The sequence below is a fragment of the Typopeltis vanoorti genome, chromosome 20, assembly GCF_054136105.1.
Source record: "Typopeltis vanoorti isolate ZY-2024b chromosome 20, IOZ_Tvanoo_1.0, whole genome shotgun sequence".
Classification (NCBI taxonomy): Eukaryota; Metazoa; Arthropoda; class Arachnida; order Uropygi; family Thelyphonidae; genus Typopeltis; species Typopeltis vanoorti.
Window position 1 is genome coordinate 60,904,143 of NC_143568.1, and position 25,652 is coordinate 60,929,794.

The window sequence follows — 25,652 nt, forward strand, 5'->3', positions numbered from 1 at the left end:
TCAAACACACTTTCATAGGGAAAATTATTACTAGAATTGTGGTCGTAGCTTTCTACCCTAAATGAACTCAAATCATCCAGTATTATTAGCAGCACATCCCATCCTCTCCTATCCTGTCTATACTTCCTAAAAATCCTAAATGTTTGCAATCAGTATTGCTGTTATAATTCATGGCATTCTGCATATTGCCTTATAGTTTTGTTAAATTGAGAAGTTTGACACATTTTAATAAAGACTTAAACTTCTGAATTTAACAAAACTACAAGGCAACATGCAGAATGCCATGAATTGTGACAGCAATACTGATTGCAAACATTTACCATCAGTGCACTTAACCTTCCTCCAGTAACAAATTTACTCCTCTCTATAACATACTTACTCTCTTTGTTGAACACACTCTTAACTTCAATGGATGACTGTTCATTCTTTCCTTTATCCTATTATTAGATGTGAAGATAAGCCCAAGTTTTACCAGTTATTCACATGAAGCTTTTATGGTAAAATTCACAACACCAAAAGAACAAAATATTTATTTCACTGCTAATATTTAGCTAGTTTTCTAACCAGCATCTCCAGGGCACAGTTTTTCACAGTATACAAGCACTAACATTGTTATTTTTAAATTTGTAATGGACTAAAAGAAAGCAACTCAAGTTTAATTTGGCACCTTTTACAGTTAGATAAAAGGAAGTTCATAAATTTACAAGTGTTAAAATGGAGCTGGTCTTAAAATAATTTTATCCAATATTTTTGATAAATTAATACAGCCATACTTATTGAGATCTGGTGAGTGTTTCACTGCTTTTGCTGACTCCAAAAACATTATCTTCAACTTGTAACAATTTCTATGTAGTGCTTTTTTTCTCAAATCTAATCCTGTGTGAAGGGGATATCCCAAAGCCATCGTTTGCCAGTCCTGACTTGCCATAATGATTGTGGGAAATATAATTATGTGTTCTGAATATAATTATCTTCCATGGAACACTAGTGTTCTATGCAAAATAGCAATTAATAATTAAAAATAATTTTTTTTAGGTATAATGCTTTTCAGCATTATACCTAATATTAAATGAATTTGTGATTCAAAGACACAGAAACACCAATCCCATTAAAATGCCATTAATATTTTTACCTTTTAAAAATCATGACTCATGTTGTTTTGGTATGTATGTATGCATGTATATATATAACTTTTCTCATGTAGAATATGGCTTTAATTTTCAACTGATTTTATAATTTTTATAAGTATATTGAGCACTAATTATATGTTGTTTTTTATTTAAAAACCAAATAGCCACAAAAGAATATGTGTTATATATACGTGGGTGGTTTGAAAGTTCTCACCCTCGACCATAAATGGCAACACTATTGGCAAGATTTTTTTTTCCCCTAAGTTGGTGCATCTGTCATAAGCATCCATGTGAAATTGCAAGTCATTCTATCAAATTCTATAAAATTGAGTATTGTACAGTTATAAAGTTCTTTGTAAAAGAAGGTTTAACACCAAAAGAAATTCATTCGAAGTTCATAAAAGTTTATGGGCACTCTTCTCCTTCGTTTTCAACAAGAAATGGACTGCTGAGTTTAAATATGGTTGTACCGCCTTGAAGAAGTGAAGCCAAGTGAAGGAAGTCCAAAAAGTGTAACAACGCTTGAAAATCATTGATCAGTGCACAATATGGTATTGGATGACCAGTGAGTCAAAGTGAGTGAAACTGCTGAGACTATAGGCATATTAAAAGAATGTGTAGGATATATTTTGCATGAAGAACTGCAAATGAAAAAGCTTTGTGCAAGATGGGTGCTACGCAGATCAAAAACACACTCGCATGAAAATCTCTGAACACTGCTTGGAGCATTTTAACAAGAATAAAACTGATTTTATGTGTCGATTTATTACTATGGATGAGACTTGGATTCACCAGTACACACCAGAATTCAAACAACAGTCAAAACATGGCTGGATGTTCAGCAACAAAAAGAAGACAAGGTCATGGTATTGGTGTTTTGGGATGCTAAAGGCATTTCATTAATTATCTAAAAAGGGTAAAACAACAACAGGGGAATATTATGATGAAAAAATTCGTGAAAAAAAAAAGACCTGGTTTGCAGAAGAAAAAATCATCTTTCATCAGGACAATGCACCTACCCACAAAGGTGTTTTTGGCAATGGAAAAAAACTGATGAATTGTTGGAACATCCACACTATTCCCAGATTTGGCTCCCTCTGACCTCTATCTCTTCCCAAAACTAAAAATCAATCTTCCTTGCTGGTCAGTTTTTTCTTCAAATCAAGAGGTGACTGCAGCTGTCGAGGGGTATTTGGCAGATCTTACTGAGAATCACTACAGGGAAGGGATAATGGTGCTGGAGCATCGCTGGAATAAATGTATTAGTCTTAAGGGAGATTATGTTGAAAAATAAAAATAATTCTGAAATTATAAATTCGTTTTTTCATTCTTAGGTCAAGAACTTTTCAGACCATTCATGTATATATTGTTTGATTCTTTACAAGAGTAGCATTACCTTTGTAACATTGGTGATTCCCCCCCCCCCCCCTTCTTATGTGGCTCTTATTCACAAAAGATTTTTGTTAAACCTAGCAAATTTGTACCGTGGGTAGGCTAACGATTTTTCTATTTCCATACTCTAGAAACCAAACAGCTATTTAAGGGTCTCTAGGGTCTCTAGAAACCAAACAGCCATTTAAGGCTGTTTGGTCTCTAGAGACCAAACAGCCTTAAATAGCTGTACATAAATAGCTTTATGTACAGCTATTTAAGGCTGCATTTCTATGGGATAATGCTTTATAGAAAGGGGGGGGATTTAGTATGGATGTTTGCTCCATCCAAACAAATGTGATAGGGCCACTACTCGTGTTAAAGACTTAATGGAGTGAAAACAGCACAGGAAAAAAATGAAACTAGTGTTTTATGCTTCCAACTCTATCTCAGTCACAGAGACATCATCTGTGAATACAATATAAAATTATAGGAAGTTTTTTCACTTTGTTGTAAATTAAATTAAAATCAAACAATTATATTCTTGTTTATATCCAAGCATAAGCAAACAAAGTTTACACATGAATAATGACTTCATGTAAATTGCATTAGTATCCCATGATGCAAAGCACACATCCTTTCAGGTGTGTATAATCTATACATTACGGGAAATACCACTACCCAGAGTTTTAACCTTTATTGAGGTCTCATCAGTGGGAGCCAGACTCAAAAGTGATATCAAGGTTGAAGTAATGCAGAAGTCATATATAACCCATATAACTAAGTAGTAAAAGGTGTCACGCCTTTCACTACTTAGTTTCTTTGCTTGGTTATAATTTAAATTTAAAAAAACTATATTCTTCTCCCAATATAGTTTTTTTGGGAGAGATTAGAAATTATACTCTCGTTTAATCCTTTATCCAATTGCTTACATTTAGATAAAAGGATTAAACATGAATATAGAGCAATACCTTGTGACCAGTGCAGGTTTTGCTATAGCATGGTTTATAAAGTTAATAATTAAAAAAATAATAATAATTTAACAGCAGTTAATTTTTTTTTTTTTTTAATGATTACATTTCTGTTAACTCTACTAAAATAGTAAATTGATAACACTATCTGGAAGTAAATGCAAGTTCATGAAGCCCTCAGGAAAGGAATGTTTGGGGCAGTCATCAATGATGTGATGCAGAGTCTTCATAGCACCACAAACACAAAATAGTGACCTTGAAATCCTCACAGATGTAGTAAGTGGGCACAGCAGCCTTATCTGGTCCTAAATCTGTTTAGCTGGCTCCAGAGGTGTTGAGGTAAATTGAATCCTAAAGGTTTGATAGTTGGATCTGTAATCAGGTACTTTTTTGTAGTTTGTTCCTGTCTTCTCCACCAGTCCTAGGGACCATCGACTGGTATTTCCACAAGCCAGATGAGAGATCTGAAGGCAAGGCAGAGAGCTGGAGAGATACCTTGATGTATAGGGAGGTATATGCTATTTTTGATTTTTATTTATTTATTTCTTTGATGGTAGCCCCTTCTCTTCTGAAGCATGGAGGAGTGATGTGGGAAAGAATATGTAACCATGGGCGAGGAAGTATAACTTAAGGTATCAGAAATGGTTCTCATTGTTATTGTTAATGCTGTGTGTGTCCACGAGAGTATGTGGTGACTTGGGCTCCAAACTGGTGAACTCCAACAACTGAGAAGACCAGAACCAGGGCTGCTGTTCTAAGAGTCAAGGCATTACAACCCCAAGTTGTGTCTGTGAGCTTGTTTATAATGTTGTTCCTAGCAGATATTTTAACTTGTTTTTTTCCAAATTGTTTGGTCAGTCAAGTGTGACATTAAGACAACAAGGGTTACTTTCATGGATTAGAGTCCTGTTGTAGAATTAATTTCTGTTTTTTTTTTTTTTTTTTCAACTGGTGCTGTGTGAAGTATCCAAGGCATTGTCCATTAGACATGATTGATCATAGTCATGATCACAGATGCATATTTTATGTTCTTCCAAGAGGAAGGTGTTAAAAGTTTATTTTTCGCTTGGTCAGACTATAATAAATTTAGTTTAATCCTTTATCCAAGTGTATGCAAACAAAGTCTGCACCTGAAAGTATCTTCAGGACTGGAGTAAAGTGGTACAACACCGGGCAACTCCTTGCAAAGGTGGAGCAAGCTACCAACACTCCTATCTCAGTATCTCCCATAATGCAAAACACATCTCCTTGCAGATATGTATAATGTTATGCATTAAGGGAAGGGGCCACTACCCAGACTAGTTTCGACCTTTATTGAGGTCTCTTCAGTGGGAGCCAGGCCCAAGTGGAGATACCAGGCAGGAGCATTAGCAAGGTCATCTCCTCCTATAGAAGCTGCCAAACAGTGGATAGGAGTGTTGGTATCTTGCTCCACCTTTGCAAGGATTGCTCGGTGTTGTACCACTTTACCCCAGTCCTGAAGATACTTTCAAGCGCAAACTTTGTTTGCATACACTTGGATAAAGGATTAAACTAAATTTATTATAGTCTGACCAAGTGAAAAATAAACTTTTAACATCTTTCTCTAAATCCAGAGTAATTTAATAAAAAGGTGGCACACCGTTTGGCAGCTACTATAGGAGGAGATGACCTTGCTAATGCTCCTGCCTGGTATCTCCATTTGGGCCTGGCTCCCACTGAAGAGACCGCAATAAAGGTCGAAACTAGTCTGGTTAGTGGCCCTTCCCTTAATGCATAACATTATACATATCCGCAAGGAGATGTGTTTTGCATTATGGGAGATACTGAGATAAGAATGTTGGTAGCTTGCTCCACCTTTGCAAGGAGTTGCCCGGTGTTGTACCTCTTTACCCCAGTCCTGAAGATACTTTCAGGATAAAGGATTAAACTTTTGACAAAGGATTAAGGAAAAAGGATTAACACTTGGATAAAGGATTAAACTAAATTTATTATTATTCAAGAGGAAGGTGGCTGATCTTCCAGTCTGTTCATGGTAGTATAACCAAGTATAGCCAATTTGCAAGAACGAACACCAAAAAGTGGAACCACTTATCTGTTTCCCCTGAGGGTCAACTCTTTCTTCTCTAAGTTCTTAGTGTGCATAGGGCAGGGCTTGAAGACAGTGCACAGATTTTTTTTTTTTTTTTTTAAATTCTGGCCATTTTTTTTAACATACATATCCCAAACATAGAGAATAGTGATACTATAATCTTTCTCATTATGGGGTTTAATGGAATAAATACAGCACATATAAATAATTAAACAACATGTTTAATCACTCCTATATTGCATCTCAGTCAGAGACATCGTCGGGGAAACAATATTAAAATTGCAAAAACACACACAAATTTGCACAAATGATAAGTGAAAATGATTAGGCTTTAGGGTGCCCTCTATGGGTGCTGTTGGCTAGCCTTAGACATACACAAACTTTCCCACCATTGCTGACCTGGTTAGCATATCCGCTCTCCAACCAAGGGACTGTGGGTTCGAATCCCATCTAGGACATAGATGTTTACGATTATCCTACTAACCAATTACCATATGTACTGCTGTGACCTGTGTCCTGGTGCAGTATGACTTTTGACGTCTTTGCACCATAAAAAAAAAAAAATTAAACCCACCATCCTTCTCCTCCCCTCAATAATATATTGTTAACAAAATCCTTGTCAACAGATCTTCAATCTCTGTTCTACTGAGGCTGATCTTACAGCTGAACTCTCCTTTATTTGTCAGACTTTCCTGTCCAATGCCAAAATGATCAACAAATTGTTCCTCCCATCCTTCTCAACATGCTGACTATAGTAATGCTATCATTGTTCGTTATATCCATGGCACCTCAGGAAAAAAAAAAAGTGGCCAGAACTATAAAAAAGCACATACAATCTCTGCATGGCATTCAAACCTTATCTACAGCTGGCTACCCTCATCCGATCTCCCAAGGATCCTCTATCTCCTCTATTCAGCTTCAGGTGTTCAAGGGCCTTGTTTCTGCAATTTATCTTCTTATGGTCAAACTGGGAAATCAGCTGACATCTACCTAGAACATAAAAAATACATCTGTGGTCATAAGAATGGTCAGTCAGGGCTTGCTGACCATGCCTTGGATGCCTTGCACAGAATCAAATGGAAAAAAAAAAAAAAACTACTATGCTTCCCCACAAAAAATACAAATTTGAAAGACTTACTATAGTTAGTTTCCTTTTCTATAATAAAAGAGACTGTAGGATATTGGCTATTGAAATAAATTAGGAATAAGTAACGTATCTAGGCCATGAGACTAAACAGACAACACATCTACATATTAAGCCAGATAGAAGGCTTACCGAAGAGGAGGAGATTAACAAGAAGTGTAGGGGGGTTCCTTTTCCAGTACCCTCTGTGTCTGTAAATTTTGTTCTTACAACAGAAATAACCAAAAGCGATAGCAAAGGCAAATAGATCTGTGTTATTAAGAGGAAAAACATATTTTAAAATGTATTACAGTGTCATTCAAGAGCATATTATCAAAGAGAAAGGTGACATCAAAGTTGATCGTTATATCTGAATTCTTTACAATTAAATTTTTGATAAAAGCTCTAAAATTAGTAGAATTTTTAATATAAGTAGTATGACCAGTGAGGTAGGGGGATAAGAAATTTAGCTAACTGTTTGGATAATCTATGAGAGGTATCAGTAGCATCTACTATCACTCTAAAGTGGGTTTGTGGATTTTTTGAAGTCTCTGAGCATAACATCCATTTTGCAACTATATTCACTAGCACTGATGATTACAGAAGTCTTATCCTTATCTGATCCGGTGGTGACTATATTAATGTCTCCATAGACTCATGAGGGCACTAAGTTAGCTAGATAAGAGATTAGCTTGAGAAAGTATGTTGGAGTTGTCAAGCTTAATGTTAGCAATATCTGGAACCAAGTTCTAGTCACTACTTTCTACATGAAATGTCAGGTCTAATGTTGGTACTTACTTAGGTGCTACAGTAAACTGTGGTAGAGACTAAGAATACTGTTGATTGGTTAGTCTTTTTGATAATAGATTAATTACAATGTGAACAGGCTGAAATTTGGGTTAGGATTTTGAATTATAAACACTGGTATACTGGTAATGTTTATGAATTATTTACAACTGGAGGCATCTAAAATGTGGGAAAAAATGGTACAGTTCAGTGTTGAGAATTGTTGTCAGTTTGCAGTGAGGTTAATGTGTAGTAGCAATGCCTGTGATTTTGAACTTACAAAATGGTAATACTTGTCTACATCTTTTAAGGATGGCTAGCCAATTTGTGTCTATTAAGTTTCGTACGGAGCCGACATATCAAGAAATTTGATAAATTAAAAAAGAACTCGACCTCCGAACCAAAACTATCAACCAACACTGTAGTCAACCTTTCTTCGGTTATTTTGAAGCCTGAAGCACTCAACGATCTTTCACGTGGCCACAATTTTGCCATTGCTCCTAGAAAAATCCTAAAAAAAAAACAGGCTACTGGATGTAGCCTGTGGTCTCACCAAAGCAAGACCACCAAAAATCAACATATCCAATAGTGAATATAAAGCTCTACAGGAAATGATCATAATCACCAAAGCGGATAAGGGGAACGCCACTGTAGTACTCAACCAAACTGACTACACAGGTAAGCTTAAGGCTTTGTTATTAGATAGGGCTACTTACCTCCCTACTGAATACAACTCCCAAAACTCACAAATTAGAAAACTCCATAGGCTCCTTAAGAAGGTCACTTCTTGACCTGTGGAAGTTACTAACAAACTAAAACCGTTTAGTTTGTTAGTAACTCTAGACCCCCCCGTATATATGGGCTCCCAAAAATATATAAACAAAATGTGCCATTAAGTCCCATACTGGATGGCATCGATTCCCCCACATACAAATTAGCTAAACATTTAGCCAAAGTGCTCACACACTATACTGGCAACACACCATCACACAAGAAGGTGCTGAGTTTTTTATGTGTGAAAAAACTCAGCACACTTCAAAGCCAGTGTGAAAAACCTTACACTCCAACATGTCAGTATGTTGGAGTGTAAGGCTGTCTGTGAATAAGGAGGAGACGTCAGCTTTGATGTCTCCTACTTATTCACAAATGTCCCACTCAAGGAAACCTTAGAGCTAATCCAAGTTAAATTTCCTCCCGATATTTCAGCCTTATTTCAGTTCACAATGAACTCTGGCTATTTCGTTTGGCAGGAAAAATTCTACAAACAGATACAGGGGACAGCCATGGGTTCACCACTTTCCCCACCCTTCGCCAACTTCTTTATGGAGACTTTTGAAGAGAAAGCCTTGAACTCTGCCCCACAAAAACATACCATATAGCTTTGCTACGTTGATGATGTGTTCGCTATTTGGCCACATGGCTCTGATACACTCCTCTCCTCCTTAACACAATTAAACAACCAACACCCCAGAATCAAGTTCACCCTGGAAAAAGAAGAAAACAATAGCCTCCCTTTCCTAGACACACTAGTCACTTGCCAGCCTGATGGAACCTTGGTTTTCTCAGTTTATAGAAAACCCACCCATACAGGCAGATACATTCACCAACAATCCCACCCCCAGTTCACAACAATATGGAGTTATTAAGGCACTATCCAACAGGGCTAAACTAATCTGTTCAAATGACAATACCCTAACCACTGAACTAAATCACATCTTTAAAACTTTCTCAGCCAATGGCTCCCCCCTCCCAGAAAATCCAAAAAATACTAAAACCAGTAACCCACTCCATTCACAACAAAGATTACTCTAAACCCATCACTATTCCCTACATCTGGGGCACCTCAGAAAAAATTACCAAAATCCTAAAAAAATCATGACTTGACCTCTTGTTACAGACCATATAGAAAATTGGCATCCCTTATCAGCTCCACTAAAGACCAACCACTTCCCCTAGACCTACCTGGTTTATACCAGGTCCCTTGCAGCTGTAATCTGTCCTACTTTGGCCAAACAAGCAGGACAGTGAATATAAGAATTTCAGAACACAAGGACTACATCTGGTTTCACCAGTACAGCCACTCTGGGCTTGCAGACCATGCTCTGGATACACTCCACAGAATATGGTGGAAGAAAGCCACAATAATACACTGGAGCAAGTTCAAATTTGAAAGACTATTCATGGAATCAGCCTCAGCCCTAAGAAACATGCCAAACCTCAACAAATTTGGATGCGTGAGACTGCCCCAAATTTGGGAGGCATACATCAGGAGAACTTCGGCCAAGAATACCTAATATAACCAGCTAAGGGGGGGGGGGGGCACCATGAGGACTTTAGGAAAAACAGTAGCTTCCTCACTTCGTCCACATTTGCTGTTTGTAGTGCCTGAGTGCACTTGTCTTTATCTTAAGTTCCCATGAAGATGGCAGCGTGACGTTGCTGAAATATTGGAAATGTATATATTAAAGTTTAATTTAATTTATATTCTAGTATATGTTGTGAATTCCTTAAGTTATTTAGTAATCATGTATAACCAACGTATAAGCCTTAAGTACAAGAATTAAGTTTCACTCTGTGTTGCACATGTGTGTGTTACAATATTATCTGTACTTGCTGATGATGTCTCTGTGACTGAGACAAAATACTGAAAGCATTAAACATTACCTGTGTTGTTTTCACTCCATTAAGCCTAAACACAAGTGCTGGTTACTACAGGAGGTAGAGTGCATATGCCACAAGTCAAGGTTAGTAATAAGTTCATAACAATGTGCTCCTGATATAGATGGAGCTCGCCCACTGTGTTTGAAGGATTCCAGAATGTTTTTTGGTGGCAGCTTAATTTTTTTTTAATTCTTTAGTTTATGTACCTTTGACGTTGAAGAGGACTACCCACACTTCAGGATTTAAAATTTCATAGTTTTTCCTGCACGAGTAATGCTAATTTACTCTCATAACAGTTCCAACTTGCCCATTTATAACTACTTTAGTCTCTAGCCAAACAAAACTTTTGTTTAAATTTGACCCAAACAGGGATGATACTAATATCTTGGCATCATTTTAAGCTTAATGTGTTGAGGTGTTATATCAATTTCCACTTATTAAAATGCCATGTTTTTTGTGTGTAGTATCTCCACATAATATCATTAACACCCGCAAACTGGGCAAATTATTCAACCTACAGTTGAATAATGTCAGTTCTGTGGATGGCAGAGAAGTTTTAGAAATTTGGGATTACCCTTGATCTCCTAAGAGATCAAGGGTAATCCCAAAGAGTTCTTCCACTATGTGGCAAGTAAAAGGAAGAATGACTTTGAAAGGATAACTTTAGTGGGTGCTGATGGTACTGAGGTGACAAATTCAGATGTAATAGTCGAGTTACTGAGTGATCACTTTTCAAAAGTCTATCACCCAAGTGAGAATATCTCTCTACCTGTAGCAATAACTAATGTGAGAATTGAAGTTAAGAAATCAGAGGTACTTAGTATATTGCAAAATTTAAATGCAAACACTGCTGTAGGTTTAGATGGAATATCAGCTCGGGTGTTGTGTGAATGTGCAAAGGAATTGTCAACGCCTCTTACTTGGTTATTTAACTAAAGTTTGAACTCTGGTAAAGTTTGAACCCTAGGGAGTGTAAGGAAGGCAAAGTAGTTCCTTTGCATAAAGATGACCCTAAAACTGCTGTAGTAAATTACAGACCAATCACCATCTCGGGAATGGTGGTAAAAGTATTGGAAAAGTTGGTTAAAGACAAAATTCGAGAATGGGTGGATCAGGATATGATACTCTATAGGGGCCAACATGGTTCTGTTAAAGGTTGATCCTGCCTTAGCAATTTATTAAATTTTTATAACAGAATGACATCTGAGTTGGACAAAGGAACTGGCTACAGAGTGGTACTTCTGGATTTTGCTAAGGCCTTCGACAGGATACCCCATGAAATACTGTTGCACAAATTGGAGCAGTGGGGGATGGACACTAAACTGGTGATATGGATAGGAGAATGGTTCAGGGAGAGATACCAGAAGGTGGTGTATGGAGGAGCAGAGTCCAGAACGAGGCAGGTGACCAGTGGTGTGCCTCAGGGCTCTGTGCTTGGGCCATTGTTGTTTAATTTGTACATAAATGATATAGGAAATTTGCTTAAAGGGAGATATTCAGTTGTTTGCTGATGATTCAAAGTTGGGTAGTGCACTAAAAATCAAGCTGATGTTGAGAGTTTGCAGGATGATTTAAATAAGTTGGTAAAATGGGCAAAAGGAAATGAATGTCGGTTCAATGTGGAAAAGTGTAAAGTTATGCATTTTGGGATTAAAGATTACCAGCTGTGTACTACATTGATGGAATGGTACTCCAAGAGATTGATGAAGCTAGGGACTTAGGGGTGTTGGTGGATAGGGAGATGAAGTTCAGAGGACACATTGCTAAAATGTCCAAGATTGCACACAGGATAACTTGGTTATTGAGGAACACACTGTTAATCCAGAGATAAAGAGGTTATTCCACATTTGGATTACTGTGCTCAGGTCTGGTCACCTGGATTCCTTGAAGATGAGGAGGTTGTGGAAAGGGTTCAGAGGAGAGTGACTAAGTTGGTGAGTGATGTAAAAAATGCACCCTACATTGATAGACTGAAAGCTTGTGGATTGCAAAGCTTGGTTGATATTCAGAGAAGAGGGGATATGATAGAAACATTTAAATTACTAAAATGTTTTTATAAGATCGATGCAGGGGAACTGTTTCAGCTGTGTGATAGTGATGGAAGAACATGAAGTCATCCCTGGAAATTAAGGAAAAGTGTGGTTTGCAAGAGTATGAGAATGAGGTTTTTCACCTGGAGGGTGGGAAATGAGTGGAATGCACTGCCTGACTCAGTTATGAGTTATCTGTCTGTAAATTAATTCAAGAAGAGATGTGATAGATATTGTTTTGATAGTTTGGGTCTCCCATGATGAGTCTACTGACTCCATGGAGATACCCGTGATAATAATAATAGAAAGGTTACATAGTTTTCAACATTGGGTGAGCAATATAGACAAACAGCATTCCTTCATGGGTGGGTTAAAAAAAACTCCATAATGCAATAAAGAAGTTTTGAGTTAGAATAGATCAAAAGAAAGGAATTTTAAGCTTGGAATTATTTGTGATGGGATATCAGATCTAATAAACTTAACACATGTATGTGTCCTTGTGTCTGAAGGAATCATGTGAAGTGTGGTGTGGATAGTTGAGGTTATCAGGCAAAAGTCTGTTAAGAATAGCAGTTCTCTGAATGACTAAGTAGTAGTGAACATCACTTATATTTTTATCAAGCCTGCTAAATGTTGGTGAAATGGATGTGAAAGTTTTTTTTTTGCAGAGATTTTCATTGTGCTTCTTTTTTATAAGATTTCTTTTAATGTATCTTATGATGATTTTTTAATGTATCTTATGATGATTTTTTAATGTATTTGATGCTTTTTATGATTTTTTGTTAACTTTTGTGAAATTTTTTATGATATGCAGTGCTGTATTTTTTCATGGCTGGCAATGCCAGGATGTTTACAGAGTAATGCCATATGTAGTGTGGGTGAAAGATAAAGTGGTTCTGTAGCCACTGTATCTACAGAACCACTGTGCTTCTGCAATCTTGAATGGAAAAAATTGCAACTCCTTAGTTAATTACAGTGTGAAAGGCATACAATCGAAGGTGCCACATGTATCACATGAAAGAAGAGAAATATGTGTGTGGGAGAAAGGAACAGAAACATGATGTATTTTACAATGTAATTACTGAAAGCCCCAGATAAAATGCCAAGTTTTTCCAAGGAAATAGAAGAAAACCTTCTGCTTCCATATGAGAATAACTAAACCTTCAGTTGAAACCAGAGGAGAAATCATATGAAGTGGATAGAATGCCACCTAAAGGCTAAGAGCTAAATTTTTATGTATGTGTGTCTGCTGACTAACAGCTTTGCCGAGAAGATAAACATACCAAAGAATATATATACGAAAAAAATCTGACAGCAGTTAATTTTGAAATATATAACATTAGCAATAAAGATCAGTCATGTCACTTCACATATCAAGCATAAAACATTCATTGCTGTACATGATTTTTGCATGGTTACTGGCATAATGGAGGTCTGACAGTGACAGGTTACATAAACGATAACTTCCAAACATCATCATCATCAGTCATTTTCTGTCCACTGCTGGACAAAGGCCCCCTAACCCAAATGTTCTCCATTCACTCTTATCTTGAGCCTTTCTATGGCACTGAGTTCTTGCCATTTCTTTAATCTCATCCTCTCACCATTACTTTGGTTTCCTGTAGCCCTCTTTCCATCTCTACCATTCTGATAGATTTTGTTCATTTCTGAGTGTTACTTCTTGCAATATGACCTGTCCATTGCCATTTGGATCTTTTAATGATTGTTATAATGTCTCTCACCCCTAGTCTGAGCTCTGACCTAAATATTGCACTTTCTATCTAGAATGGTAATACCAAGTAATAATCTTTCCATTTTCACTTTCTATTTCTATTTATATTACACTTTCTATCTAGAATGGTAATACCAAGTAATAATTTTACAATTTTCCTCTGGATAATCCTCAACTTGTCGGTCAAGTTTTTAGTCAAAGTCCATATTTCACTTCCATATGTCATGACAGAAAGTATACAACTGTGAATATATTTATTTTAAGGCAGATTGGGATGTCTGAGTACTTCACTTTGTTTTCCAAAGGCTATCCAACCAAATTGAATTCTATATTTAATTTCTTCTTTACAGTCAACATCTACTGTGATCTTTTGTTCTAGGTTAACATAGGAGGTGACTATATCAATTTCCTGGTGTTCCATTTGTACTAGCTTTTTGGTAGGCTATTTATTATACAGTATTTTTGTTTTGTCCTTGTTCATATTTAATCCCTTCTTACTTCTGTAGAGTTTCCTTAAAGAACAATATCATCAGCAAATCATAAGGTGATTTACTATAATTCCTTTATTTTTTCAATCCCTGTCTTTAAAAATTCTTGTAGGGCTGCTGCAAATTATTTAGGTGAAATGGCATCTCCCTGTCTAACTCTATTATTTTATAGGAAATTTCATATCTGTTCTTGATTTTAAAGATGCAGTTGAATTTTTATATATATGACTAAGTATATCAATGTAAGTTTTTCCAGTTATTTGAATGATAAACATGAGTGGCTTTCTGTTTTACCATGTAATTACCCTTCCATCATGAATCCCTTATTATTAGAGACAACTGCAATGGCAATTAATTGGATACCACATAAACTGTTTTAATGGAATTTCCTCTATCACATATTGTCTATCAATACTATAATGTTTTACTTTATTTTATTTACTTCATTTGTTCACAGGAAATATAAAAATAGATTTGACATGTGTGAAAAAAAATGCAGCCTATATATTATGAAATATGATGTTAAATAAATTTTAGTAAAACATTTATTACTGGTAATATTTGCAATCTTTTATCCTTTATCATCAATACAATAGAGCAATGCTTTTTTTTTTCTTAAGGAGTACCCTATATCTTGAATACACTGGTCTTTTCCTGCAATTTTAAAGAATAAAAATATGACATAAATAATGCATATTCAGACACATAGACCTGGATCACTTCGTGTTCTTGTTTCGTTAATTTGAAAGTTTACTTGGAACATAAACTGAGATAATACATTGTTGATAAGCACAATCATAAAATCAAACAACCATAAAAGAATAAATTACAAGGGAATTAAAACCAAACTGTAAAATAAAAATTAAAAGTGAAGATTAAAAATACATCATCATCAAATTCCTGCCATGTACCCTCAAGGGGTGTACAGGATATGATAGTACTACATGAAAAAATTACATCATTATTAATTTCCTATCTACAATTTTCCTCCAAATCAGTGTGTTACTTCTCAAGACTCCAACATTATCAGATCTTATATTTCTATCGTCTAAAGCACTTTGTACAGTATCAATCAACCTATATCTTGGTCTTCCTCTAGGTCTTTTAGCAAAAAGTCGTTTAGGTCGTTTAGAGGAAAGATTAGCAAAACAAGTGTTCTCTGCCAACCTGGCAGAGAACACTTGTTTTGCTAATCTTTCCTCGCCCATTCTGTTTAAGTGACCATACCACCTGAGATTAGCTCTGCTAACACATTCCTGGATGCTGACAATGTCAAGTTCTTTCCCAATATCCTCGTTTTTAATATGATATTGCCACTGATGCCATCTGTTCACGCCTATAATCTTTCTCAGGACTCTCATATCTGTGGTCTCTAGTCTTTGGTCAAGTGTTTTACTTCTGACCCAGCTCTCAGATCCATAAGTTAAAACTGGTTTGAACACTGTCTTGTACACAGCTAATTTAGTGTTCTGACTAATTTCTCTCTTATTCCATATGAATTTATTCAATTGACTTCCCACCATACCAGCTTTGCTTATTCTGTTGTCTATTTCTATATTTAATTTACCATCTTCAGTAAAAATCGTGCCTAAATAGCTGAAATGTTTTACTTGTTCCACAGGTTCTCCATTCACAACACAGCTGACATTTTCAATGATTCTGCCTATTTTCATTGTCTTTGTCTTTTTATTGCTGACCTTCATACCATATCTATTACAACAGCTATTGAATTTAGTCAGAGAATCTTGCAGACTTGTAGCAGATTTATTTAGAAGTACAACATCATCTGCATAAAGCAAAGAGCTGACATTAACATCTCCAATTTTGATATCATGTTTAATACCACTTTCCTTCATAATGTGATCCATATAGATAATGAATAACAGAGGGGATAATGTACATCCTTGTCACACACCAGATTTAACATTAAACCATCTTCCTGTACTTCCTTCAATTCTAACTGCTGACTTACAACTCCAATAAAGACTAAGTATTGCTTGATATAATGCCCCATTGACACCATACAACTGCAGCGTATTGAATCGCTTCTCTCTTGGCACCTTGTCATATGCCTTTTCCAAATCGACAAAACTTAAATACAGATCTTTGTTATATTCCCATGCTTTCTCGACTTTGTCGTAAAGTGAAGATCTGATCCTGACAGCCTCTATTTGGCCTGAATCCAGCTTGTTCTTCACCAAGCTTTTTTTCCACAATTCTTCTCAACCGTTTCTCAAGTATACTTGCGATCGGGAAAAACAGTCATCGGGAATTCGTCCCTCTGTCCAGGCTTTCTGAACTATGCAGTGCAGCCACTGTAAGACTCTTATACCACCATACTTCAGCATTTCTGGTCGAATATCATCTACTCCTGCTGCCTTTCCACATTTCAAGCCTTTGATGGCTTTTTCTACTTCTAGTATGGATATGTATTTCTGACTGCATGCCTGGTAAGTGTTTTTTACTACTGTGCTGTCATCACTGCTTGTTGTATTTAGCAGTTTTTCAAAGTAATTACTCCATACTTCAAGGATATCTTTTTCTCCCATTTTCATGTCACCTTTATCATCTCTAATTCCTTTTACAGCATTCTTTCCTCCATTCTTAAGCTTCTTCAACAACCTCCAGAATATTTTGCCACCTTCTTGATATTTATTTTCTATATTTTTGCCAAAGTCCTCCCATGACTTTTGTTTAGCTAGTTTTACACAGTGTTTGGCATTCTTGCATTTGTCTCTATATTCTCTAAGAGCACAAGCTGACTTATTTGACAGGAACTTTTGGTATGCTTTCTTCTTTTCCTTCACTGCCTCTTTAACTTCCTGTGTCCACCAGGGAGTTCTGATTTTTTTATCCTTACAGATAACCTCACCACATGCCTCTCTGGCAGAATCAATCAATGTTTTCTTCAGAGTTTGCCACTGAATCTCCAAGGTTTGATTCCTGTTCTCAAACTCTTTCATTTTTTCTGCAATAATCTTTGTGTATTTTAGCCTACAGTTCACATCTGAGAGCTGCTCAATTTTTATTCGCTTTAAAACTTTCTTACATGTTCTTCTTTTCAATATGGAATTCAATTTTATCCTGCTCAAGACTAAATAGTTATCACTTCCAATTTCAAATCCTCTGTACACTCTGGCGTCCTGCACCAGGGAGAAAACATCACTATCAACAATAACATAGTCAATGAGACTTTTCTTATTCCTAGCCTCTTCTCTCCATGTGAATTTGTGCACATTTTTATGTTGGAACATGGTGTTAGTAATAACCATGTTCCAACATAAAATTGGATTTCTGCTCAGGACATGGAATGTCCTGAGCAGAAATCCAACAGATATTTGCCATTATTATTAGCTTTGCTCTTTTCTCCAAATTTTCCCAAAATATTTTTGTATGTCTCACAATCATTTCCTACTCTGCTATTTAGATCCCCAACAAGGACCAACTTTTCATTTTTCATTGTGTCAGTTGCTTTTTCTAAAGCCTCAAAAAATTCCTCCACTTCTACCTTAGTAGAACTTTCTGTGGGACCATAGGCACAAATAAGTCTCATTGTCCAGTTCCCCATTCTCATATTTGCCCACATTACTCTACTTGAGACTGCCTGCCATTCAAGAAGATTAGCCTCGTATTTTGTGTTGAATACTATGGCTACTCCTTCTTTTCCTTGATTGTCATTGCCTGAATATAACATTTTGTATTTATTGCTCAGAAAGATCTCACCAGTTTTGGTCTTTTTTGTTTCAGTCACCCCTATTATGTCGATCTGGTACTTATCTAATTCCTCAGCTAGCTCCATTTCTTTGCCATTCAGGCTTCTTACGTTGATAGTACCGATCTTTAACTCTGGTGATGTTGAGTTGGGGTTTATTTTCAGATTTGTTCCAGTAGCTGACTTTTCGCTGTTCGCCCTGGTTCCCTGGCGAAAACAACGGGGATCTTGTTTAACCGGGCGAGCCCCAGCCGGCATGAAATTTTGTCATGTTATATCATCATTCTATATTTTGGTTTAACTAATAAGAATACAATTTGGTCGGCTAAATCCCAAATTGCCAGCCCATCCTCGTCCGTTCAGTATCCAAGTAGATACCGAACAGGGTGCACCATTAGAAGGTGAGGATTGGACATTAGGTCTGAAGTCCTGGTCGGTTCTCCGCATTCCTTTAAAGGCTATGTGGAGGTCTCCTCTCAGTTATACAGCTTTGACCCTGAAGCACCCCTTAAAAATACATGACAAATTTAAAACAGGAAAGGAATAAATGATATGGTAACATAATGAAACCTCTAAGAAAGAATAAATGAATAAAATAAAAATGATGTTACATTATGGTGTATGCGCTATTGTGACTTTGACATCGTCTTCAGATATGTGAAAAGTGTTCAACTGAAGGAAGTGGAGAGAAAAAAACTTTTTATCCTTCAAATCAGAGAAAAGTGGAACAAGATATTTAGGTTTTCACATTTTAATGAAAATCTGGTAGAAATTTTTGTGTTATTTTAATGTATGCTTTGAAACTAATTTTGTTAAATATTTATTTAAAAAAAAAAAAAAACATTTTTCTTTTAATCAAATCATATTTACTGAAATAAATATGATTTGAAAAATCCCCCCCCCTCCACTTGTAAATACACCCATGAGTTAAAACATTACTATTATTATTATTCCCCTTTATAAAGCATTGATACTTCCACATTTGGATTACTGTGCTCAGGTCTGGTCACCTGGATTCCTTGGAGATGAGGAGGCTGTGGAGAGGGTTCAGAGAAGAGTGACCAAGTTGGTGAGTGATATAAAAAAATGCTCCCTACATTGATAGATTGAGAGCTTGTGGATTGCAGAGATTGGCTGATAGGCGAAGAAGAGGGGATATGATAGAAACATTCAAATTACTAAAAGGTTTTTATAGGATTGATGCAGGGGAAATGTTTCAGCTGTGTGATAGTGATGGAAGAACAAGAGGTCATCTCTGGAAATTAAAGAAGAGTGTGGTTAACAAAGGTGTCAGAACAAGGTTTTTTGCCTGGAGGGTGGTGAATGAGTGGAATTCATTGCCTGACTTTGTTGTGAGCTCTTCATCTGTAAATGAATTCAAGAAGAGATATGACAGATATTGTTTTGCTAGTTTGGGTCTCCCGTGATGAGTCTACTGACTCCATGGAGATACCCGTAATAATAATAATAATAATAATTATTCGTGAGACCTCCAAGGAGTCCAAAGACTCATCGCGGGAGGACACCTATTGTACACCTCTCCATCTCCACCACTACACTGAACTTCTACTACCAATCATCTACACCAGTGCCATCTACAACTACCAAAACTAGTATTTTTTGTCTGTAAATTGTGTGTTCTGAAGGGCTGATTTGTCTGTATGCGGGATGAAAAACCCTGCTACCTCTGTATGAGATCGGCTAACTCACCTTCGATTGAAAAGGTCCATATAAAGATTCCTCCCGTCATGACGAGACTCGAACTTAGGCCTTTTCCAATTGAAGGGCGCAATTCCAATTGCGTTATGAAGGCGCTTATGACCTCCTACTTGGTAACACGTTGAGCCTCCTTTGGTTAAGATATCCACTATACCACAGAAAGTATTCTGAGGTATTCTAGACCAACTAGACAGAAAAACATCCAATGTTACCGTATCTGCTGCTGACACCAGTGCAACACACTGGTGTCAACAGTGGATACAGCATTCCACATGATCCTATAAATGCTCGTTGGGATTCATATCAGCAAAATTAGGTGACTAAGGGAGAGCACATGGATATGCTCTTCAAACCATACTTGTATACAATGCAAGCCATTTACATGAGGCATTTTCTTGCTGGAAGAGTAGATCCATTGGGCTACATCATCATCACGTAGGGAAATTACCTGGTCTGAAACGGAATTAGCAATCAAGATGTATTCATTGTGAATGAGAGGACTCAGTAATGTTCAAGAGAACAATCCCCCATGCCAAGATACTGTTGCCACTACTAGTCCATTTCCAGACAATGTGCAGTCTGGTATTCCAGAAATAGGCAGGATTGTTATAATGTTTTGGATACTATTGTTTCAAACTGCAAAAATTGCTTCCCGTAATTTTTTTTTATGCTGCTCAGTTCAATAATAACATCAAATGAACTACTGTAAAAAAAAAAAATATATATATATATATATATATATATATATATATATATGGAGAAATACAAATTCATTCAACCTTTGTACCTTCTGAGGAATTCTAATCACCAGCTCCTCTCCATTATATTTGTAATTTATAATTCGGTTCCTGTCGGCCTGGTTGGCCAAGTGGTTAGCATATCTGCTCTCCAGCCAAGAGGCTATTGGGTTCAAATCCTGCCTAGGCATGATGTTTATGATTGTCCTCCACCTTCATACAAGTGAATAAACACCGTCCCAAAATGGAGTGTTGGTAGTGGGTCACCATGGTAGAAATAGACCCAACACACCTGCAATGGGAGAGACCTTTATCCCAGCAGTGGGGGGAAAAGTTACAGGCTGAGAGAAAAAAAAAAAATTCAGTTCCTAGCAGAACTGAATTATAAACAGCTACTTTTTGTCTAATTTTCTTGTGGATATTTTTTTCAGGGCAGAGGGGGGGGGGGATTTTATCATATTTAGGTGCCTGAAATTTATTACTTTATTTTGCCATTTCAAGAAAGGAAATAAAGTAATAAATTCTGTTGTGTCCACTAAAGCAGGTGCTTCTAAAATTGATTATTTCTTTGGCATTTGATTATTTCAGCTCCTACCATCTTTTCCATCTAGGTCTAATATCAGTTGTTTATGGGGCACCAAACAGCTGAGTATTCTATTTACATTAGATTTCATGTTATATTTTAACTAGATATTAAAAAAAAATGCTTATGTTTTATTTATGCCATAAAAATAGTTAGCTTGAGTGTTACTGGTATTTTTTTTTCCAAAAGAAGTTCTGAATATTACAGCAACTTGCTATTTCTGAAATAAGCTGTCTTAGATATACTAGCTAATAATCTTTTATCCCCTGGCAAATGCTAAGGTGAAAGCTGAGATCATTTACCACTATTAAGAAAGAAAAGAATGGACACATTCCAGATGGTGCATTAAAGAGTCTTAAGCAACAGCTGTTTATACAGACTGTGACTTACAAATACTCATACCGACAATTGCCATTTCATTATCCTCTTGTATTATTTTAAACTCCCAATATTCAGTCTTAAAGCCTAACAAGAGCTGCTCCATCCATGGTACTATAACACCAGCTGTTCAAAGTAACTTATAAAAATTCTTGCTTGTTTAATTCTTGAAAAATTATAAATTATATGAACAATAACCCCTCTGTACCTTTTGATTTGATACTGCCATCTTTTGATTTTTTTGTGGGGGAGGGGAAGTATGTACATAGTTGTTCATTTTTTTGAGGGAGAGGAAGGGGTATTTAGCCAAATATTCAAACTACAGATTGCAGATATTTCTGATTCGTTTATTGTCACACTGTTCACAAGAGAAAAATGCATTGTGGGAAACTATACATTTTTCCACCCATGTAAAACATGGATGGAAAAATGTCACATAATTTCAAATCTAGTAATAAACGAATTTTACTGTCCACTGTAAGACAACATCCTGCCTATTGGAAACCTGAAGTAGCTTGATAAAATTTCCATGTTTGGTATCTAGAGCAGGATATCCAAAACATGTTTTTGTAAAATATAGAAAAAGATAACAAAATTCCTTAGTCCACCCACAGTACTTATGTATTGTATGTTTACAGCCTTTGATGCATGGGGTATACAACGAATTTCTTTTAAAACATGCAGTTCTTCACTAGACATATCATTTTCAAGCCAAATTTTATTCACATAATCTCTCCTTTTTACCCATTAAAACAAAGTGCACTATATTATTTTCTTGCTATTTTTGTACATGGTGAACATCAAAGATAATTTTAAGAATGACATATTTATCAGAAGGCTCAGCCAATATATAATAATAATTTGTTTTCCAATTGTTATTCATTTCATAATGAGTGATTCTGGGAAATGGGATGGGAACTGCAGCTCAAAGTATAACAGATAACATTATCTTACAGATGTTGTGATATGTGTAAAGATTTATGTTTCTCCATTGAGAAATACCATATAAGTAAGGAAACCAAGCATTCATTCTGTGAAATGATTTTTATTTCTAAGATTATGAATAAATAAAATTCAGAACATTCATGATTCTTTGAAAACTAAACATGCTTCATCAACTAAGTATAACTAGATTTAAAAAAAAAAAAAATTAAACATTTTCAGGCAGAGCAGATAAAATATTTATGTGCAGTTAATGATTACAACAATTTCTCATACTCATCAATGGCCATTTATTTTTTGATGAGTTAAAAAAAAATCATTACAGTATGGAAGTCTCTCTATTTTGTTTCATTTATTAATCTGAAAAAAGAAAAAAAAGAAAAAAAGAATATGTACAAACTACTTACTGTCCATCTACAGCTTCAATTAATTTTACTTTGATTCCCAATTCCTCCAATGAGCGAAGCATTTTCTCTCTTCTTAGTGGCCGCCTCTCTAGATTTATTAAATATACCTAACACACAAATATGAATAAATAGTGTGTCAGCAGACAAAATTTAATGCAAAGAAAATATAAAATCATAACAAATGATCATTATGCAGGTCTCACTAGATGTATTCCAAGCAACTATTATTCTCATACTCAAAAATATAGGCCCTACCAGTATCAGAAAATAAGGAAAAGTTATCTAGAATGCTATATATATATATATATATATATATATATATATACATACACACACACACACACACAGTGGAACCTCTGTTGTCGAACTTAATTCATTCCCAAAGGCTGTTTGGAAACCGAATTGTTCGAAAACTGAAACCAGTTTCCCATAAGAATTAATGTAAAATGAATTAATCCGTTCCCGAACCCAGATGATTGTTTATTTAAACCTTTACAACAGTACTTCATGCATAAGATCGTATACAAACATAATGAAAATGCATAAAATCTTACATAAAAAGATTAAACACAATAAACAGATAAAATAAAAACAAAAATTTAAATTCACTTTAACTATACATACAGAGGAGAGTTGATGGCATAAGTGGAAGGAGATGAGTAAGGGGAGTCCTTTTCCATAAAAACATCAGGTTACTGTCCTGCTGTTTTTTCTCTTTCTCTTTTCTGTCTCTTGGCACCACTCGACTCTGCTTGAGACACACTGGGCCTCTGTCTCACTAAAAACCTGTCCAATGACATTTGTTTTTGTCTGCGTTTTAAAATGTTTCTGAAGTGAGACATGGCACTGTCATTGAAATTGTTTATGATGCGGTTTGCTACAGCTTTGTGAGGGTGATATCTTGCCACAAAACTTTGCACCTCACCCCATTTCACACACATTTCTTTGATCAAAGAACTAGGAACAGCCTCAATCCCTTCCTCTGTGTCTGAAGATATTTCCTCCACCTCCATCTTTTGCTGCTCCTTCTGAAGGTGTTCCAGTTCTTCCATGGTGAGCTTATTCCTGTGATTCTCCACCAACTCCTCCACGTGATATTGTGTTTCTGGGCATGTCAACTTCCACGCCCAGAAACACAATATCATCGACAAGAGCAACATGCTCAGCCACAATGTCTCTGTCTGCTACAGTCTGGCCACAATTTCCTCCAGGTCGAGTTCGTTGTCCTGTAAGTCACTTGTGCACAGGCTTTGTCAAGGATACTTAAGCAATGGAGGATGTTGAAGTGATTTTTCCAGAATTCTCTGAGTGTTAATTCTGTGTCAGAGGTCACTTCAAAACACATTTGAAACGATGCATTGGTGTAGAGTTTCTTAAAGTTCGAAATGACCTGCTGGTCCATGGGCTGAATTAGAGAAGTTGTATTAGGGGGCAGGAACTTCACTGTGATAAAATCAGACTCCTCCACTAATTCGTCCTCCAAGCCCGGAGGGTGAGCAGGAGCATTGTCCATCACAAGAAGGCATCTAATTGGCAAATTTTTTTCTTGAAGGTATTTTCTCACACTTGGGACAAAGACTTCATGGATCCACTCAATAAACAATTGCCTGGTTACCTGAGCCTTACTATTAGCCTTCCACATAACAGGCAATTTACTTTTCATCACGTTATTTTTCTTAAACACCCTCGGATTCACAGAGTGGTACACAAGCAATGGCTTGACCTTGAAGTCCCCACTTGCGTTTCCACATAGAAAAGAGTCAGCCTGTCCTTCATTGGCTTGTATCCTGGCTTTTTCCTCCTGAGTGATGTAGGTCCTCTTTGGCAATTTTTTCCAAAATCGGCCGGTTTCATCACAGTTGAACACTTGTTGGGTAAGAAACCCTCAGCCTTTACACAGTCACTAAATTCTTGCACATATTTATCAGCAGCTTCTCAGTTCGAACTCGCAACCTCCGTATGCCTAACCACACTATGTATGTCGCTTCTCCTCTTAAATTTCTCGAACCACCCTCTACTAGCTTTGAACACATCAGTATCAGCACTCGTACCACGGTTTTTCTTTAACAGGTCATCATGTAATCGCCTCGCTTTTTCACAAATTATAGCCTCAGAAACACTATCACCAGCTAACTGTTTCTCGTTTATCCAAATCAGGAACAATTTTTCCACTTCTTCAATCGTCTGTGATCTTTGTTTAGTAAGAACTTTCACTCCTCTTGCAACATCAGCTGTCTTGATCGCCTCTTTATTTTTGAGTATACATATCGTTGATTTTGCCATACCAAACTGCATAGCAAGATTTGAGACACGAACACCATTTTCATGTTTGGATATGATTTCTTTTTTCATCTCTATTGTGGTTCTTACAACTTTTCTTTTAGCTTTGCTGCTATCACTATTCTTCTGCAGCCCTATGATGGCTTACTTAATAATAATTTATGAAAAAAAAACAACAAAACACAAAGAAAATCAAGAAAACTAACTGCAAATTCAAGCAGGTGTCTGCACTGAACGAAGGCTGCTGCGTAACTGATGCTTTCCTGCCTTACAGCTCAGCACGCGGAGCATGTGGTTGCCGTTTGCCTTTTCGGGAATCTAATTGTTCGAGAACAGATGCATTCAGGAACCAAATTGTTCGAGAACAGATGCGTTCGACAACCAAGGTTCCACTGGATAGTACAAACTTCAGTAGTCCCAGCCAAAGAGAAAAACAGGATCACATCATGACATCACTCACTAAGTATTCTCCACACTCATTTCTATTATCAGTTCAGCCAGATGAAGCATGTATCCACATGCTCTTCTTTG

General features: G+C 36.4%; 1 protein-coding gene across 1 annotated transcript in view; it reads right to left on the bottom strand.

Annotated features, from left to right (window-relative positions):
* Positions 1–25,652, bottom strand: part of LOC150095481 (glycosyltransferase 25 family member-like) — a 218,152-nt gene that overhangs the window by 51,083 nt on the left and 141,417 nt on the right. Inside the window, exon 8 of the mRNA XM_090410197.1 lies at positions 22,842–22,948. Within this exon, the coding sequence (XP_090266323.1) occupies positions 22,842–22,948 (107 nt within the window). The remainder of the gene's footprint in view (positions 1–22,841; positions 22,949–25,652) is intronic.